Source organism: Chlamydomonas reinhardtii, chromosome 12 (genome assembly GCF_000002595.2).
Source record: "Chlamydomonas reinhardtii strain CC-503 cw92 mt+ chromosome 12, whole genome shotgun sequence".
NCBI lineage: Eukaryota > Viridiplantae > Chlorophyta > Chlorophyceae > Chlamydomonadales > Chlamydomonadaceae > Chlamydomonas > Chlamydomonas reinhardtii.
The window spans coordinates 3428317-3446618 of record NC_057015.1 but is presented as its reverse complement, the minus strand read 5'-3'; the positions used below and the strand labels follow the sequence as shown (position 1 = coordinate 3446618).

Here is an 18302-nt window from a genome sequence, read left to right as displayed (position 1 = left end):
GCTTTGAGAACGAAGTGACATTGGCACGCACTGCAAAAAGCAGAGGATAGGTTGAACTCAGCCCAGGCCACTCACCTGGAGGTCTCTTGAGTCGGCAGCCGAGGCTTCGCAAGCCCCTGGTCGTCGGTGAGTGGGTGATTCTGCGGCGGCTGGGCTGGCGGTCTTGAATGATACACTGTCGGGCACTGAGCACGGGCCTGGCAGCAAGTGGGCCTTCTCACGGCTGTGCATCTTCGGGACGACGATTCACAAAAGTCCGCGGGGTTCAGGCCCGGAACAGGCTCAGACTGGGGCAGTGTGGCGCGGATTGGCTGAAGGCTATCATATTAGAGCCTTTTAGCTCTTGGAGAAGGCCTGGGGAAGAGGGAAGACGCCGGTCGAGGAGAATTCTCTCCTCAGCCAGCTCCCGACCGGGCGCGCATATAGCCCCCCTTTCCCGCTGTCATCGCAGCAGGTGTAGACACTTAAACTACTGGCCGTCAATGCGTGGGCTGAAAGCCTGACCTGTGCGTGAGGCCTGTCGCCGAGGACCGGGCGTGATGGACGCCTGCAGCGAGACGGCAACGGTGGAAGCTCCAGGTGCAGCTGCAGGGTATATAGTGCATCAGGGAGTCGGGGCTGCCAACGAAGCTCCGCACGGCGGGATGGACCCGTCACACGACTCGCCGAACCCCAACACGTGTAGCCCTGCGCACACCGTGGATGGGCGAGTAGATAAAGTTGCTTGTACAGCAGTCGCTGCCGGGCAACACGCAGCCTCCGGCGGCTCCGCGCCATGCAACACCGCAGCCGTTTTTGGCGCGACTTGTGGCATCAGCTGCGACGACGAGACGCTAAGCGGGCACGCAAATGCGTCGGCACTTCCACCCAGCCCGCCGCACTGCAGCAGCGTGGCGCAACTTTTACCTCGGGCCACGCCCGGCCGGGCCGTCACGGTCACGGCGTCGCCGAGCGCGCTGGGTGCACGGCGTCAGAACAGCAGCCTTGCAGCTGCTGCGGCATCAGTCTTGTGTGCGACCGCTGGCGCTGGAGCGGGCACACTTCTCGGGAGTAGCCGGGCGGCAGGCGCACCACCAGCCGTGCTCAGCGTGCAGACGGAACTGCAGCAGGATGACTTTGAGAGCCGCCTCCTGGAAGCGGCCGCCGCGGCTGATGCCGCCGCAGCAGCCGCAGCAGTGAAAGCCACATCCAATTCCAGCAGCCTAAAATTCTGGGGCTTGGGCGCGGCCCCATACGGCAGCCGAGGGGCGGCAGCAGCGGACCCGCTTGACACAGGTGCACTGAGCAGCAGCAGTCTCCGGCGCCAGGGAACCGCCACGCCACCGGTGCCGCCCACGAGCGCGTTCGCGGCGGTGCCGTCCACCAAAGGCGCAAACGCAGGCGTGGTGGGCTCCCGGGCCTCGCGCTCAACCGGGGCCGGCCTCGCCGCCCCTCTGCCCCTACCGCTTTCACACGCGCCCCACCAGATGCAGTTCACCGGCGCACTGGCACAGCCCGTGGTGCAACGCCCCCTCAGCAACCAGCACCAGCACCTGCACCAACACCAGTATCAGCAGCAGCAGCAGCAGCAGCAGCAGCAGGTGCCGCCGCCGGGACGTCGCCAGCCGCAGAAGTGCCAGGAACCCCGAGCCATGGCTGCGGCGGCTGGGCGCTCTGGTGCAGCCTCACCGCCGCCCAGGGCCGCCGCGGTCGCTTCACCTTCTACCGCCGCCGCCTCTGCGCTTCAGGCGCCGGGCGCGGGCGCGGTACGGTCCAAGGTAGGATTGTCATAGGCGAGAGCATTTCCCTGATTTTTTCTGCTGGCGAACACCAAAACACAATGTACCCCCCAGTTGATTTAATCACCAGGACCGGCCCTCAAAAACCGTACGTGCGCCTAGCCTTGCACACAACACATGCTTTCTCTTCGTGCGGTGCCGTGTTGTGCTGCGGTCCAGGGTGTGCTGTCGCCCAAGGTGCCCATCATCATGCCGCGCCAGTTCGCGGAGCGCGTCATGGACCCAGCCACAATGCTGCAGCACGGCATCGCCGTCGTCGTGCGCCGCCTGGGGCCGCTGCCGCCGCCGCCGCCGCCGCCGCACCCAGGAGCCCCAGGCGCCGACGCCGCTGGTGGTGCCGGCGTAGGCGGCGGTGTGGTGCAGGACCCGGCAGCGTTGGCGGCTGCCGCCGCCACGCCTGCCGGTGTGGATGCGGTGTTGGACGTGGTGCTAGCGGCGCAGGTGGAGCAGTTCTTCCACGCGCAGGGCTACAGCCAGTACCGAGTGCTGGGACTCAAGGAGATTTCGTGCGGGTGAGTTTGTTTTGCGTTCGGCCGCACCTGACAGTATGCGATGTGCCGAATCCATTTATCCAAGCATTTGACGTGCATTGTATGGTGGTGCTGCAAAAAGGATACGAACCTTGCCCGCAAGCACGCGGAAATTATCTCATCTGCCAGCGGCTCAGCCTTGCCTTCTGTCTTTCATGGACGGCTACCCCTCCCTGTTGCCCCTCAGCTACCACAACTGGCGCATTGAGATGTGGGAGGCGCTGGGCGACCGCGTAGTCAGGCTCACCATCTCCGCACCGGCACAAGCCGCCAAGTCCGCCTCGCCCTCGGCGTCACTGCATCTGGTGCCTGCCCTGCCTGCTCCTCCGCCCGCATCCGCACCTGCAATGGCGCACGTGTCGGCGAAGGCAGCAGCCGCGCCCCCTGTGACGGCCCCGTCGGCAAGCGGCGGCCTCGGCTACCGCACCGTCAGTGGCAGCGACCTGGGCGGCCAAGGTGATGGCGGCGGCTTGCTGGGTGCCGGCGCAATGCGACTGGTGACTGCGGGCTCCGCGCCTCTGCTGCTATCCAGCGCGGCGCGGCGGCCGGGGATGCCGGTGGCCCCGCGGCCGGGCGGCAGGTTCAGTGGCGCAGCCGGCCGTGGCGCGGGACGGCGGCCGGGCCTGTCGCTGCCCGCGTCCCTGGATGCCGCGATTGCGGAACACACGGTGAGCAGCGAATCCAAGACTTGCGCTTGTTTTGCGCTAGTTGTTCTGTTGTGCATGTATGTGTGTGGGCTTGCTTGATCGCATGCTAACTCGGTTGCGTGCAACACATGTAGGCAAAGCAGTCGCTAGGCCTGGAGTGCATGGAGGAAGACGTGGGCGCCGGCGAGGAGCTGGGGCCGGCCCACGCCCTGGCCTCTGGCGCCGGCGCCGTGAGCAGCGGCGCACAGCTCCTCGCCGCCGCCGCCGCGGCGGCCGCCGCCGCCACTGGAGCCCCTGCCGCCGCCGGCCGCCGGGGTTCCCTCGACCGCACGGCTGCCAGGGCGGCGCGGCCTGTGTCCTCCAGCGCTGTCGCGGAGCTGAAGGCTGCAGAGTACTGGCACCAGCCGCAGCACGTGCAGAAGCAGCAGCAGCCCACACGTGGCGGTCGCAAGCGGCAGCACATGGAATTTGATCGGGCGGGCGGCGACCGGGCGGTGGTGGACGACAGTGGCGACGAGGAGGAGGAGTCGGTGCGGGGATCGTGGCAGCGGACCAGCGGCAGTGGTATGGCCGGCGGCGGTGTGAAGCAGCGGCGCCACAGCTGCAATGGCACGGGGCGGACGTCCTTGGACGCCGGGGTGAGTGCAGCACTGCAGCGTGCATTTATGTACAGCATACGGTAGTGGTCAAGCGTTTATTACGGGTGTTTATGTTGCATATGCATTATCTTTGCTTTGCTGCCCCTGTGTTGGTTTACTGACGTGAAGCAATGTGTGCCCTGCCTGCAATCCTGGTGTAGCGCCCTCGTGAACTGCCGCCCCGTGCTCCCCGGCGCGGCGGCCGCACCTGGGGCGGCATGGGCGGAGGCGCAATGGCTGGCGGCGGCGACGGTGGCGCGGGCACTGCATTTGGCGGCTACAGCAGCCTGCCGGCGGAGGACATGCCGCCAGAGCTGGCCGGCGCACTGGCGTCCTCGCCGCACCCCTGCCGCAAGGTGCGCATGCGTGTGGGTCTTGCCGCAAAGCGGTGCTTGACGTGTGGTGCCCGTTACTGCTCCCGCTGCTGCGTTCTGTCCTCTTGACTCACCTGACTCACCAACCGCCCAACTCACCACGCTGCCACCTCCATCCTCCTGCTCCCTGCTCCTGTTGCCCACCCCACACAGGGCGGCGCCACCGTGTTGAGCCCCGAGCACTTCATCCACCTGCCCCGCCTGTTCTTCCAAGATAACTTCGACACAGCAGCCGTGCTGGCGGGCGGGCTACGTGTGCAGGTACGCGCCACATACCACCACCCACGGCCCCCGCTTCATCTCATTTAATCATGAATGCAACCCCCGTCCCTCCACCACCCAGCGCCTCTTTCCTGTGCCTGTTGCCCCCAACTGACAGCTCAGGACCTGCTGTGCCGCCTCAAGAACAACCCCCTCCTCCCCCTCCCGCAGGTCCAGGCGGGCGGTGTGCTGGACGGCACCGTGTCCTCCGCCTCCGTGGCCTCCTACCAGAACCACACCGGCTACCGCTACTACCGCCTGCTGGGCTTTAAGGACGTGCCGCGCCGATACGCCGGCTGGCGAGTGGCGGCCTGGGACAAGGTGGGCCCGGACGCAGTGCGGGTGCGCCTGGCGCCGCCGCTGGGCGTGCCGCTGGGCACTGCGCTGGCGCGCGCGGCGGCGCTGGGTGCGGCGGTGGGCGGCGCCGCCATGACGGCGGGCGGCAGCGCGTATGCGGAGCTGGGTTTGGGAGCAGCGGGCGTTGTTGGAGGGGAGGAGAGTGATGCGGAGGAGGCGGAGGTTCAACCGCGGCTGCGGCGAAGGCGAACGGCGCAGGGCATGGTCAGCGGCAGCGGCGGCGGCGATGGCGGCTGGCCTACCGGCAATGATGAGGACGCTGCTGCGGCTGCGGGCCTTGCAATGATCATGAGCGCGGCGGCGGCGGCGGGTGCGCACAGGCAGCAGCGGCCGCAGCGCGGTGCTGTGGCTTTGGACGTGCCCCCCAGTGCCTGGGAAACCGCCGAGGTGGACGAGGCCCTGCCGCTGCAGCGCCCCAGCGGCTGGCGCCACGCCACGGCTGCGGCGGCCGCAGACCACACGGAAGACGAGGACGACGGCGCTGGGGAGGAGCAACAATACCACCAGCACCACGCGTACACGACTTCGGAGCAGGACGAGGACGGCTCCGAAGACGACGGGTACCATTACGGCGTGGGGGCAGCGGGCCGGCGCACCAGCGGCCTGCTGCGCACACGCGGCGGCGGTGCGGCGGCTGCTAGGCGGGACCCCGAGTACCAGCCGCCTCGCGCTGGCGCCGCTCGCGGTGCGGCCGGCATCGGCGCCGCTGCTGCCGCCGCACCTGCGACACGCCAGCCGCCCAGCCCGACAGCCATCACAGCTGCAGCCGCCGCTACAGGCACGCCCTGCCCCACCTCGGCCGCTGGCGCTGCCGCCGCCGTATCTGCCTCCACGCCCAACGCGGCCGAGGTCCGGCGCATCATGGAGGCGGGCGTGGCAGCGGCGGTGGCTCGGCTGTCTGTGCCCGCCAGCCGTGTGCGCAGTGTGGTGAGCCAGAACCAGTCTGTGTTGCGGCCGGACAAGGGCCGTGTGTACCTGCAAAAGCCCTTCGTGGAGTCCTCGCTGGCCGTGACCGCCACGCCGCTGGCTGTGCAGGTGCGCCACGATTTTGCGAATGACCGCATTGCTGCAACACGCCCAACCTGTGCTACCTATTTTGCCGGCGCGCACTGTTTTGAAATATGTTAGTTTCACACAGTGCAGTCGTACTCACTGACTACTCTTGCCCCTGGCGCCCTCCTGTGTTGCCCTTGTTCGTAGGTTCTCATCAACGCGGGCGGGCGGGTTGACGCCGCCACCTACCCCACCAAGGTGACGCTGTCGAGCAGCGGCGCCCACGGCAAGGCCGAGTACCTGCTGCGCCTCACGGCGCCCATGAAGCACGCCCACACCGGCCAGGTCATTGTGGGCTGGTCCGCCCTCGGCCGCCAGCAGCTGCTCATGCATCTCGCCACCGGCACACCGCAGCCGCACCCGCCGCAGCAGCAGCAGGACCAGGCGCAGGACCTGCCGCAGGCGCAGGACCAAGGCACGCCGCCCCCGCCGGGCCGGGTTTCGGCCATCAGCGGCGTGCAGGCTGCCGCCGGCGACGCTCTCGCTGTTCGCGGGGCAGCGCCGGTCCGTCAGTTCCGAGGGACAGGGTCTGCATCCAATGCCGAGGACGGCGAGGGCGGTCTTGACGGGGACGCCTCTGCGTGCCAGGCGGTCGCGGAGGAGGCCGAGGGAAGGAATGCCGCGCGGGCGTCGCCGCGGGCCCAGGCTGCCAGCCAGGAGCCGCAGCCGCGCGCATCGCCGGGCTGGAGTGCCCATCCGCCCACCGCCGACGCTGCCCCGCTACCGCGCCTGCCGCCGCACCTGCAGTACCGGCAGCGGTACCGCACGGCTGGCGGCCCCGCGGCAGCACTGCACTCCGGCGCCGCAGCCGGCAGCGACGCCGAAGCCGACACAGCTCTGCCACCTGCCATGGCCCCAGTGGCGGCGGGCGATGTGGCTGCGATGTGCAGCAGCGGCGACGATGAGCCGTCTCCGCTGCTGGGCATTTCCATGCAAGCGACTCGGCGGGCGCGCAGCCGCACCGGCCAGCGCCCCCGCGCCGCGGGATCCTGGTCGCACCCGACCTGCGGTCCGCAGCTGCTCGCCTTGGCCCCCGCATCAGCCGCGGCTGCGGCTGCGGCGTCTACTGACGGCGCAGCAGAGAGCGACGGCAGCGGCAGCGGCTTCACCCCAGGAGGCCAGCGACCGATGCAGCTGGGCCGCTACCACAGGTCGCGGCTGCTGGCGGCGGCCGCCGCCCGCAGCCGTCCGGCCACTGCCGCCCCAGCAGGCGCAGCCGATAGCGCCGATGCCTCGGAGGGCGCGGCGAACGTGGACCGAACACCGCACCACAGCCGCAACCCCTCGCTGCCCGAGTCGCTGCTGCACGCCGCGGAGCAGCTGCTGCACCTGGCCGGTGCCGGTGACGCCGGTGACGCCCGGGGCACGTCAGATGGCGGCAGCGGCGACGAGGGCGGTGAGGCTGAGGCAGAGGTGCAGCAGCAGGCGCGTGGAGAAATCCTGTGCGAGCCGGCGGTCAAGTCCGAGCAGGCGTTGGTGCCGCCTGCATCCGGTGCGCGCGAGCGTGCGGCGTGCCAGGTCAAATGCGAGGAGGCTGTAGGCGAGGCTTGGCTGGCATCGGAGCAGGCGGCAGAGGGAGTCACTGCCGGGGCTGCGGCGGCGGGTTGTGCCAAGCCCGAGCCGGCACATGCCGGCCAGGCTGATGGATGGGACTTTGGTCCCCGGCGTGCGGCGGCGCTGGCAGCCATGCGCGCTGCCGCTAACGCGGCCCCCGCTGTGGCATCGACTATTATGGCAAACGCTGGTGCTGGAGGCAGTCAAGCCGCAGGCGCCCCGTCTAGGGCGGAGGAGGCAGCTGGGCTGTGCGTGCGGCTGTCGGCTTCGATGGAGGAGGAGCGGCTGGCCTGTATGGCTGCTGCGGCGGCCGGAAACAAGCGCTGCAGCGACGCAGACCTCGACTCCCCGCGGCGGCCGTCGCTGGACGAGCACCGAACTTCGCGTGATGACGGAGGCATGCGGTCTGGCAGCAGGGGCGCAACGTCATCGCCGCGCACCTCCGGGCCTGCAATGAACAGTGCTACAACCAGTGGTGCAGCCGGCGATGCCGCCCAAGGACGGGGTGAAGACGGCCTTGCTGTCGCTCCCGGCATTGACGCATCCTACCCGTCACCCCCTCCGGCTCCACTCAAAACACAGCCAGGAGTAGAGAAGCCGCATGCACCTTCAGGAGGCCCCTCAGGCCATGACAATCTCAACGCGGTGGCAGCTGATACCGCCGATATTGCCGAGGCCCCAGCAGTCGGCAAAGCTGCTGCGACGGAGCTGCCTGCGCCCCACGGCAGTCGCAAGCGGCCTTCCTCGGATGCATACGGGCGCACAGCGGACGAGGCCGGGGCTCCGGAACAGGAACACCAACAGCGGCCGCGCTGCGCGCCGCGCCGCGACGCCGACAAGGCCACTGCCGTTCCAGCCGGCATGTCCTTGAACGGCGAGTCATGGCCCGCCGCCGGCAGCCATGCCGCCCACAGCCACAGCTATCGCCACGCCAGCCGTTCGCCCAAGCCCTGCACGTCTGAGACGCAGCAGCAAGCCGCAGCGGGTGCTGCAGGTGCTGCTGGCACTGCGGGCGGCCCCGTCAGCCAAGTCGCCGCAGCCCTCAGCCCCTCCTCTGCCGCGAGCATAGCCGCCCTGGCGGTGGACCCCACTGCCAGCTTCGCTGCGGCGGCAGCTGCAGCTGCGTCCATGTGGCCCTTTGGCCTGCCACTGCCCATGGCCGCGGCGATGAACCCAATGGCGCTGCCGGCGGCTGCGATGAGTGCGATGGGCATGGGAGCGATGGGTGCGATGAGTGCGGTGAGCGCCATGCAGCTGCAAATGGCTATGAGCGCCATGGGTGCCATGGGCGCCATGGGACTGAACCTGGCGGCCGCGGCAGCGGCCGGCGGTGGCGTGCCCCTGGGCGTGAGCCCCCTGGCCGCCGGCGCCATGGTGGCACGCACCCAGGAGCAGCAGCAGCAAGTGGAGCAGCAGGAGCAGCAGGAGCAGCAGCGGCAGCAGCAAGAGCAGGAGCAGCAGCGGCGTGAGGCGCGGCGGTTGGAGAAGGTGCGGCTGCGGGACAGTGCAAGTGCGACGCCGTCCGCAGCCGCGACGGCTTCCAAGGAGGTTAGACCTGTACCGGAGCCAGGAGGCATCGCGCATGCACCCACAACCACCGGGAGCCAGGAGCGTTTGGCACCCGGCCCCCGCCCGTCGCCAAGCCCGCAGCCCAGTCCCAGCCCCGCGCCCCAGCGCAACTCGCCTGTGGCAACAGGAACAACAGCCACGAGCGGCAGTGCGGCTACAGCGACACCTGTTGGCGAGATGGCGGCGCCGCGCGTGAGCAAGGGCACCACGCTTGCGCCGTCACCTGCGCCGGTGGCGGCGCCGGCATTCACTGCTGCGGCCATGCCCGCCGTATCGCCGTTCAGCGGTCCGGCACAGCTGCCGCTGCAGATGTGGCCGGGCGGCCCTGCAGCAGGTGATGCGCTCTCGTTCGGCGGCCTGTCTCTCATGCTGCTCGCTGCACAACAGCACCACCACCAGCAACAGCAGGCTGCCGCAGCGGCTGTGGTGGCCACGGCAGCGGCAGCGATGGCTTCTCCCACTGCGTCCGCCGCAACCCTGTCCGCTGGCGCGTCAGGCCGGACTTCCTCAGGCCTGCTGCTACCACCGGTGCCGCCCTTGCTGCCGTCTGCGAGCGGGCCCGCAGCTCTCCCCGGCCTGGCACATCAGAGCTCTGCGGGCATGCTACTGCCGCAGAGGTCGGGCTCTACCAGTGCGCTGGTGGGCCACCATGTGTGCGCGGCCGCAACCACGACAGACGCCGCGGGCGCTGCCCCACCAGCTGCCCATGCCGCGTCTGGCGACGCCAGTGCAGGTGGAGCCGGCGGCCCGGCCGTTGCGCTCACGTCGGCGGCGTCTGGCGGCCTGGCGGCTGCAGCTGAGCCGCACCCGCTGGCAGCTGTGGGCCCTGCGCTGCAGCACCTGGTGGTGCAGTCGCGGCTGCGGCACCAGGCGGCGGAGCTGTCCGCGGCGGCGGCGCTGGCGGCCACGCTCGCCGGTGTTGCGCCGAGGCCGAACGGCCCTACTGCCGGCGGCGCGTCGGGTGGTGCTGGCCTGAGGTAGTTGCTAACACGGGTACGCAGCGTGCTTTGGGAGTGTTGCCTACAGTTCACTTGCAAGGCTGGTGGAGTCGGAGATCCAGGCGCCGCACATGCCTTGGCGAGCATAATCCTTACAGCGGCGCCTATAGCAGCAGCATTGAAAGGTCTTGTTAGTTATCAGCATTGTCGTAATTGGCGCGGGCACACGAGCATGTAGATGATGGCCTGACGGCTTGCGCAGCGCGCTTCCCTGGCTTCCCTAAAGTTTGCATACGTGTGATGGTGTTGACACGAAGCTGAGCCGGAAGCGTCGAAGTCTGAATACTCATGGGGTTCTTTGCGCCGTGTGTGTGTGGGTGGCTGGGTAGGTGCCGGCTATGAAGTCGGTCATCCACGACGTGCTAATTGGCGTTGGTGCGAATATTGTTGTGCTGGATGGTTTGTGATTCTGGTCACTGTGCTAGCGCTGCGAGACGTTGTCGTCCGCATCTTGTTTGTAGGGTGATGCTACTATTGTGTGCGCTGGGACTCTGCTTGTTTGCCGGGAGTCAGCTGCCAGGTATTGATTAGAGCGTGTCGCAGGGCTTGGTTTGCGTGGGCGTGGGGTCTGTGTAGCGAGCGGAAGCTTTGTGACGGTACTTGCTGTGCCGCATGCCCAGTGCAGTCGTGTCAACTCCGCGGTACTTTCCGTTATGGATTGGGTCGCATTGACCCTCAGCCCCAACTCATCCGCTGCGTGTCTAGTGCGGTCCTTCGCTAATCTCGCACGATTGCCGGACGCCATGATTGGCAAGACACACAAACCACCTTGCCATGATGGTCTTACGTTTGGGTGGCATCCTGTGCTTGACTAAGCCGCTTCGTCGTTGTGTGCGTGGCTGTGTGAATGAGAGGGGTTGGGCGTGTGTATGGTGTCTATGGTGATTGCGGCAGCGGGTGTAGATACCCGACGCAGACACGCATGTTGCAAGCAACATCTCATAACACACAACTGTCACATCGGAAGCCAGTACGGGCCTGGCTGTGTTGGCTCTGATGGCCACTGCGGTTCTGGACGGGATGTTGAGGGCGGTCCATAGCTGGATCAACAATGGTAGGGACTTGAACGCCGGGCGCGTGTGCAACATGGGTACCTGTTTTGCGTTTGTGTCTTCCAAGTAGCAGAGCGATGGAGAGCGCATAAACCCGACAGGAATATGCCTACAGGGGCGATGGCGCCAAACATTTGATAGTGTTGGCGCCATGCACGGCGGGAGTGAGAGAGACGAGTTTGTCTGGGTCAAGGTCCGTTCAATGTCTGGAGTCTGGTCGTGAAATTGACAGTGTAGTTCGTTCGAGATGCCGTTACGTTTGAAGCCATATTCTACCCGAAAATCTTGAGGAGATGCCTACAGGGGCCGACCACTTGCGCCCTGCATCTCAAATGCCTATTGTTTTGAGCGGAGTCCTGGGTACGTGTGTGGCCGGGGGGCCCTGGTGTTCACCCGGTGGGGCCTTGCCGCGGCAGCGCAGCGAGAGCTTGCGGACCCCCATGCAGGCACGGTAGCGGTGTGTATAAGCTGGTGCTACATGGAGCATGCGGCTTGCGCGGCATGTTCCATACGCAACGGCGCGCGCTGCTGCGCTTGCTGGCATGCTGGGAGACGGAGCGGGGAAGTAGCTATTAAGTAGAGGGTGGGCCTCCGCAGGCCTCCAATATTTTTGAGTTGTAGTTCCCAAAAAGTTTGTTTGGGCTATCGCATATACATAGGTTTTGCACTGGTTGGATAGGGGAGGGCGGAGGGCGGCATGACGTGGCGGATGAGGTCTAGCCGTCAAGGTCGGCGCCGTCAAGGTTGGTGCCGTCAAGGTTGGTGCCGTCAAGGTTGGCGCGCATTGCCGATGGCCCGGGCGGTTTGTCTGGCGGGTGGCAATCGGTGACGGTGTTTGCCACTCCGGAAGAGTGATGAGACGTGGGCTCCCAAGGCTGTTGCACCAGCGGGTGCGGGGACAGACAACTGGGCGAAGAATCACAGGCTGGGACGGAAAGCGAGCCACGAGGCGGAAGAAGGATGCGGTGACCCGGATGAAGTGTTAATCTTGGCAGCATGCGCGTGAAGGTGTGGTCAAAGCGTCGTGTGCTGCGCGGGTGTGCCCTGCGCAAAGGCACCCTGTGTTGTTCCCAGCCCTTGCAGCGGGCCCAAGCTGACGTGCACGTCGGTATAACATCCGTGCAGGCGCACAAAAAGAGGCCCCTAATTTAAGAGTCGCACAACTGTAACATAATGTCGGTGTTGTAGACCGGAATACCATTTCAAAGGCAAACGCGGCCCTCATGCGCCCTCCTGTTGGGGCGAGCCAACAGCCGTGCCGCCAAAACACAGCTGCATGGAGTACAATCCGCTGGAAGCACTAACTAGTCGAATGCTATATACCGGCACTCACGACATTCACTGACAAACAGCGAATTAGACGCGAGATAGCAAGACGAGTCTTCAAGAATCAAGACACTGAACCTTTTCAGCAAGAAGCGACAAAATGATCTCGCAAGGATAGCATTTTATCGTTATACATATTGTTCTCGTTCAACGCGATAGCTAAACGTTGCGCGGCATAAGTACACAACTGTCTCGACCGCATACGTCTAATTGAGCACACGCATTGTTTTACTGCTACACATAAGACGTTGAAAGCAACTTAGCGCTCGGAGGTGAGCCATGGCGGCCGCCGGGGCCGTCGCCGTCAAGGTTCGCGCGCTGGTGCCCGGCGCCGACGTCGCGCTAATTGAGCGCGTTCTGAACGTCCACGATGCTCCGTCTAATACGACTTTCGTGTGTGTGGGCGACGAGATCAGCACGGAGGGGCAGGAGGGCTTCCTGCGCGGCCACGGCACGCAGGTCGTTGACGGAAAGCTCGTGGCGACCGTGTGCGGCGTTGTGGAGCGCGTGAACAAGCTCATCTACGTCAAGACACTCAACAGCCGCTACAACGCGGAGCAGGGTGACGTCGTGGTGGGCCGCGTGGCAGATCTGGCGGGCAAGGCCTGGCGGGTGGACCTCAAGTCGCGCCAGGAAGCCAAGCTGCTTCTATCCGCCGTGCATCTGCCCGGCGGCATCCAGCGCCGCCGCAACGCCGAGGATGAACTAAACATGCGGTCCTTCTTCCGCGAGGGCGAGCTCATCAGTGCCGAGGTGCAGTCCGTGCACGCGGACGGCAGCGTGGCGCTGCACACGCGCAGCGCCAAGTACGGCAAGCTGGTGTGCGGGCAGCTGCTGGAGGTGCCGCCAAACCTCATAAAGCGCCAGAAGCAGCACTTCCACACGCTCGAGGCTCTGGGCGTGGAGCTCATCATCGGCTGCAACGGCCTGGTATGGGTGGCGCCGCTGCGGCCGGACCGCCTAGCGGCGGCGAACGCCGCCGCAGGCGGCGGCGCCGGCTCCGCCGGCGCCGACGAGGACGAGGCGGCGGCGGCTGCGCCGCCGCCGCCGCCCAGCCGGATGCAGCTGGAGGTGGTATGCCGCATGGCGAACGCAATCCGTGTGCTAACACGGCTATACATGCCGGTGTACCCCGCGTCCATCATGGCCACCTACGAGGCGGCAGTGGAGGGCGAGGTGGCGCTGGCAGACATGATGGAGCCGGGCTTCCTGGAGGCGGTGGTGGGACAGGAGGCGCAGCGGCGCAGCAGCGCAATGCAGGAGTAGCTGCCGGGCTGGGCAGTGGGGCGGAGTGGGGAGGGACGGCGAGAGGAGGGGCAGGGGGGGGGCGGCAGCTGGAGGCAGCGGTACACGCCAGGGTGGAAGAAGCACGCGGGAACCCAAAAGATTAACTGCGCATGGCTGCGGCGATCGCATTTCCATTCAAGCTCATGCGTCAATGCTGGTGGGGCCCAGCTCGTACAGTTCGAGAGCGCCGTTGCGGGAGGAGACAGGGCTGGAGAGAAAGCTTAAGCTGAGGGCGCTGGGGTGTGTGACTGCACATACCGGAGTGCTGTTACTGACCATTCCCAACAGGGAAGGCAGTGCCGTGCGTCTGCTGGCAGCAGGAGGAACAGGGAAAGCAGGATGGTGGCGGTCGTTGCTGCCCATCCATTAGCAAGCGTGTGTCTGATGCTTTGGGCGCAGGGGGAGTGCGCTCGGTATGGTGTGGTAGACATGACCGGCGCTTGGCCTTGCGGCAAGCGTGTGCTGCTCGAGACTTGTGATGTATTAGAATATGCGGTCTCGTGCCTCCTGACGGACAGAAAGGATGAGTGAGCAGGCAAGTCTGTGCACATTGCCCTAAGCACCTGCTGCAGAGGTCTGTGAACAACGTACTGGATGAAGGGTGCGCTGGGGGCTGGACATTCTCGGACATAGGACAGTGCGCATTGGGCTTGGCGCTGGATTAGCATGTGGAGCTGGCCAAGCCAACTAGCCGCGGAGGGCACGCGAAGGGGCCGTGCTGTGCACGCTGTGGCGATGGAGCGCAGTGGTGGTGTTGTAAGCGAGCCATGTTAAACATGTCAGACTGCGGCTGTGCGGCATTGCGCATGCCTACCCATAATCCATCACGGTGCCTGACGCAGCAAGCAGCTTTGTCACCTCGACCCGCGAACTTGCAAAGAAGTGAAAGGACCGCATGCCGCGTGTGCGCAACGTACCTAGCCTAGGCAAAGTCCTAGGGCGGCTGTATACGGTAGTACACTAGGCACCGTACTCGTCAAAGGTCGTCAAGCAATGCATAAGATGAAGTTAAGTCATGAGCCCCTAGTGCACACACGTGTATGTACGGGCCGATTGAAACCTGCGGCACAGGCCACCAGCGGAAGCGGCCGCAGCCTCGGGTCAGGCACGGAGAAGCACGGTGCCTGGACGGCGTGGCGTGCTCGCACCAGCCGCCGCAATCAATCGCTACCTCCTTGCACGTGGCTCATGCCCGACGGTTTAGGGCCCCCAACACGCTGCAAGCCACTTCAGTATCTCAACTCAGCAAGGCACACAGGCTCACTCAGCTTTGGTGACCCAGTCGTCGTCCTCACCTCCTCTACCTACGGTTCCACACACGCGCTGACATCTCAACCCAAAAGACATTCCATCAGGCTCCAAAATTCAGGCCAGGTTTACACTTGCGGCATGCAACGAGCAGCGGACAAACACGATGAGCAATTTCTTGAATGCATGTGCAAATACATGCACACATTCCCTATAGGCAGTCGCACCCCTGAGCAGCAGCAACACGCTGACCCCACTTGCCACCTTACTCCAAGCCATGCACAGTTCCACACCTCCAACCACCCATAACAAGGACGGGATTAGCCTCCACCTCAGCGGCCTCTCCCAACGCGCCTCTCCCCAAGGCAGGGCAAACCAACCAACGGAGACTAAACAACTGCAAGGGAACCGCATAGTGCGACAGGGGTGCGTGGAAGCCGGTGGACGAGCGGTTAATTTGGAAACTGTACGGGGCCGGTATGGGACACACCCACCGATATGCATCACACGGCAACAAATTCGATTGTTGCAGGAGCAACAGTGGGTCATTAATTTAGAGGTCAAGCTCAAGTACGCATGCTGTATGTCTGGGCCCAGTGAATAATAAAAGAATGTCATGGAACTGGTCGCCAGGTGTCCTAACCGCAATGCATGCTCACAGCCAGTTGGTGTTTGATCACGCGCGACAAGCACACAGTAGGCAGCCGCGCCATCGCACAGCTTCACTCCAGCAATCCGGCATTCCTCTACGCCCGCTCAACTGATTGCGGTCTGCCGCCGCCACACGCATGTGGCTTATAGCTTCTCTGTCGCCGAGCGGGCCATTCTCCGCCCGCCAGCCTCATGCTGCTTCTGCTGCTGTGCCTGCTGCCCAGTGCTGCTGCCGGCGGTCCCCACCACACGCTGCCCTGGGCCCGCAGCCGCAGCTGTGTAGCTGGGGCAGCACTTGCCTCTCGGGTCCCGCAGTGCCATCACACAGCTGCCGCCCCCACACAGGTCCGCCAGTGTCGCCCCGGACGCAAGTTCCAGGCACACCTGGTGCCGCGTGGTGGTGGTGCTGGCGTCATGGGTGGAGCGCAGCCTGAGGCCGCTGATGCGGAGCAAGTGGCCCTGCTGCTGCACCTCAACGACGTCAGCATCGGCCAGCCTGGCCACCCACTCGGTGGTCAGGTCCTTCTCAATGGCAACCAAGGGAGACGAGGAGGCGTCGTCAGCGCGCACCGGCATGCTCCGCAGCTTTGCGGCCAGCAGACGGCTGCCCAGCGCCTTATCAGCGACAAGCTCCATCGTGTCAAGGGCGTCCGCGCGGCTGCAGTCGCTCTGCGTCAGGTGTGGAGGGCCAGAAGGTAGGGCCGTGTTGGTTAACCCAGTGCCGTCGCAGAAGACAATCAGGCAAATCACCCGCAAGTGGGGCCCTCGCTCCCTGGCGCAGCGTACCAACCGACCTGGCCTGGTGGCGCTGAGATGAGGTGCAGGCCGAAGCACCAGCGGGTGGAGCCGGGGGCGGGGCCCGCCGGCAGCTGGTCCACCAGGGGGTTCATCACAAAGGGCGTGGAGTAGGCCTTGCGCTCGCACTACGGCCGCAGGCGCAGGCAGGGACAAGGAGGAACCCGTAAGCACGAGGCAGCGGGTGACGACACGACTGTCGTTGCCCAGCAGCTCGCCAGACGGCCAGCGCCCCGACTGTCCTCAGCCTTTAGACAGACCTGGCCGGGCACAAACAATACCGGGCACACACCTGCTGATGGTTGCGAGCGCCCGCCGAGGAGAAGGGCCAGAACAGCGCCCGCAGCCGCCTGCCGCCGCCGTTGGCGACGTGCGCAGCCCCCTCGTACACAGCAGCGGCCGACGCCTTGTCCGAGGCATCACCGCCCGAGACAAGCTGCACCGGTGCGACAGAGGCCTCCTCGCTGTCGTCGCGCGCAATGAGGGCGTCACAGCCGTCCCCCCGCACCACCACCAGGCACTCGTCAGCGCTGCCGCGGGCAGCCAGTACCTCCAGCGCCAGCCTTGCGTCACGGTCTGCACGCGCGCATCAGTGCATGTGGGAGCGCCTCAGCGGCGGTGTTCGCATATGGCACCACGGCGGGGCAGCCCAGGCAATGCCTAGCCTCCATGCGCCAGGACCCCGCAATCTGAACGCTAAGTTCATGACATGCACACCGCCACTCACAATGCTTGGGGCACTCGGTCACGAAGGGTTTGACGCCGAACAGGGCACGGAAGTACCGCGGTGAAGTATCCTGTGAGCGTGACACAAGAGATTGCGCATGCGGCTCAGTTCGGACTGACAGCTAAATGGGCCGGTCACACATGGACACCCTGGCGGTCGTGCCACACTCCATTCAGTAGACACATGGCGGCGATGGCATCCACACAGACCCACATGTACGCCACCACACGTACACAAATCTCCCACCTGCATACGTGAGCCTAGAGCTCGCATGGATGACATGTCTGACACGGCGCCGCACACGGAGATGGCCACCCCCGTGCATGTCACCGGCCGGAAGGCCCGCGTCACTTGGATTCCCCACGACTCGGCCGCGCTGGTAAGCTCCGCCACCAGCAGCGGCTGCACCCGTTGGCACTCCTCCGCTGTGAAGCGATGGAGACCCGAGGCAGTCTGCAGCTGCGCTGCTGCTAGGCTCGAGTCCCCAGGGAAGCTGCGTATCGTGACGCACAGCGGCTTGTCTGCACCCAGCCTGCAGCAGGGATGGAATGAGCGGGATGTCCTTTGTTGGCACTCAAGTGCTTGTTTCAGTGCCTTGGGCACGTCATGACCTCAATTTCTTAGCGTTTGATGCGGCGTGGCCTGCCCAAGTGGCGCCTGCGCCCTCCATCATCTCCGGCCTGACACTACTCAAGGTACCATCCAACGCCAACGTCTCTGCCCACGCATGAGCACTCAAACCTTAAACAGTGGGGCGGTTGACGCCGTTTCAATTGTGTCCATTCGATGCACAGAAACATGCATTGCACGATAGTGCTGTACCACATGCCGGTTCATGGAGTGGAAAGCGCAAATTGGAAGTAGGATTTCCGCCTGGACGAGCGGGCAACGCAGTTGTGTACTGGGCCCCGGTACCCTTACATACCGGTGTTGACTCACCCTGATGATATTCGAGCCGAATTGTCCAGGCCTGCAAAAGGAGGACTGAAAGTTACTCGACACCCATGCTCCGGCCATCGTCGGCGGAAACACCGCTAATGCGCTGCGTGCTTTCTCATACTGCTGTAAGCATGGCGAGGAGCTTGGGATTCTAGTGAAGCGGTCCAAGCGGCTATGCAAACCCTGCCAACCTCTGGTGCGCCGAGGTTTCCTACCTGCAGCGATGCGAGCTTGTCCCGCCAAGCCTATTAGGATAACCAGCCCAACGTAGCAAGTGCACAGAGTCCGGCGGGCCATCGCGAGGAGTGTGCGTCGTCAGACGGTGAGACGAAGGCTGGATTCACGCTCGTTTATGAGCTCAATGCCTATCACAGTCATGTGTATGTATTGTCTATGCCGATCACTGCCTCGCACGGATGCCCTGCAAGCGCGCGACGCTGCTTCACGCAATGAGGCTGTGTTACTGACCGCAGACAGTTGGAGTTCAACGGAGCACTTGTCAGGCAAAAGTGTGCATG

At 65.2% G+C, this 18302-nt stretch overlaps 3 protein-coding genes across 3 annotated transcripts; 2 read left to right on the top strand and 1 right to left on the bottom strand.

The window, feature by feature from the left end:
- Nucleotides 1-49: 49 nt before the first annotated feature.
- CHLRE_12g496400v5 (uncharacterized protein) lies at nt 50-11992 on the top strand. The gene is made up of 9 exons (XM_043068013.1): nt 50-126; nt 455-1757; nt 1938-2290; nt 2496-2976; nt 3090-3593; nt 3755-3949; nt 4121-4228; nt 4400-5620; nt 5786-11992. The coding sequence occupies exons 2-9, from the start codon at nt 540-542 to the stop codon at nt 9740-9742; spliced, it is 8037 nt and encodes a 2678-aa protein (XP_042918351.1). The 5' UTR covers nt 50-126; nt 455-539; the 3' UTR covers nt 9743-11992.
- Nucleotides 11993-12139: 147 nt separating this feature from the next.
- CHLRE_12g496450v5 (uncharacterized protein) lies at nt 12140-14196 on the top strand. The gene has a single exon (XM_001702346.2). The coding sequence runs from the start codon at nt 12417-12419 to the stop codon at nt 13401-13403; it is 987 nt and encodes a 328-aa protein (XP_001702398.2). The 5' UTR covers nt 12140-12416; the 3' UTR covers nt 13404-14196.
- A 1-nt stretch (nt 14197) lies between these two features.
- On the bottom strand, nt 14198-18259 carry CHLRE_12g496500v5 (uncharacterized protein). The gene is made up of 7 exons (XM_043068015.1): nt 18000-18259; nt 17785-17815; nt 17092-17377; nt 16846-16915; nt 16411-16694; nt 16118-16246; nt 14198-15992 (listed from the first exon to the last, which is right to left on the bottom strand). The coding sequence occupies exons 1-7, from the start codon at nt 18079-18081 to the stop codon at nt 15468-15470; spliced, it is 1407 nt and encodes a 468-aa protein (XP_042918350.1). The 5' UTR covers nt 18082-18259; the 3' UTR covers nt 14198-15467.
- Between the last annotated feature and the right edge of the window lie 43 nt (nt 18260-18302).

Excerpts from the sequence above, each read along its gene's own strand:
- CHLRE_12g496400v5 (XM_043068013.1), top strand. The coding sequence starts at position 540 with ATGGACGCCTGCAGCGAGACGGCAACGGTGGAAGCTCCAGGTGCAGCT. Across the intron at positions 2,977-3,089 it reads CCGCGATTGCGGAACACACG|GCAAAGCAGTCGCTAGGCCT; the intron begins GTGAGCAGCGAA and ends CAACACATGTAG. Across the intron at positions 3,594-3,754 it reads GGACGTCCTTGGACGCCGGG|CGCCCTCGTGAACTGCCGCC; the intron begins GTGAGTGCAGCA and ends ATCCTGGTGTAG.
- CHLRE_12g496450v5 (XM_001702346.2), top strand. The coding sequence starts at position 12,417 with ATGGCGGCCGCCGGGGCCGTCGCCGTCAAGGTTCGCGCGCTGGTGCCC.
- CHLRE_12g496500v5 (XM_043068015.1), bottom strand. The coding sequence starts at position 18,081 with ATGGCCCGCCGGACTCTGTGCACTTGCTACGTTGGGCTGGTTATCCTA. Across the intron at positions 17,378-17,784 it reads TCGGCTCGAATATCATCAGG|GCTGGGTGCAGACAAGCCGC; the intron begins GTGAGTCAACAC and ends TCCCTGCTGCAG. Across the intron at positions 15,993-16,117 it reads TCTCAGCGCCACCAGGCCAG|AGCGACTGCAGCCGCGCGGA; the intron begins GTCGGTTGGTAC and ends CACCTGACGCAG.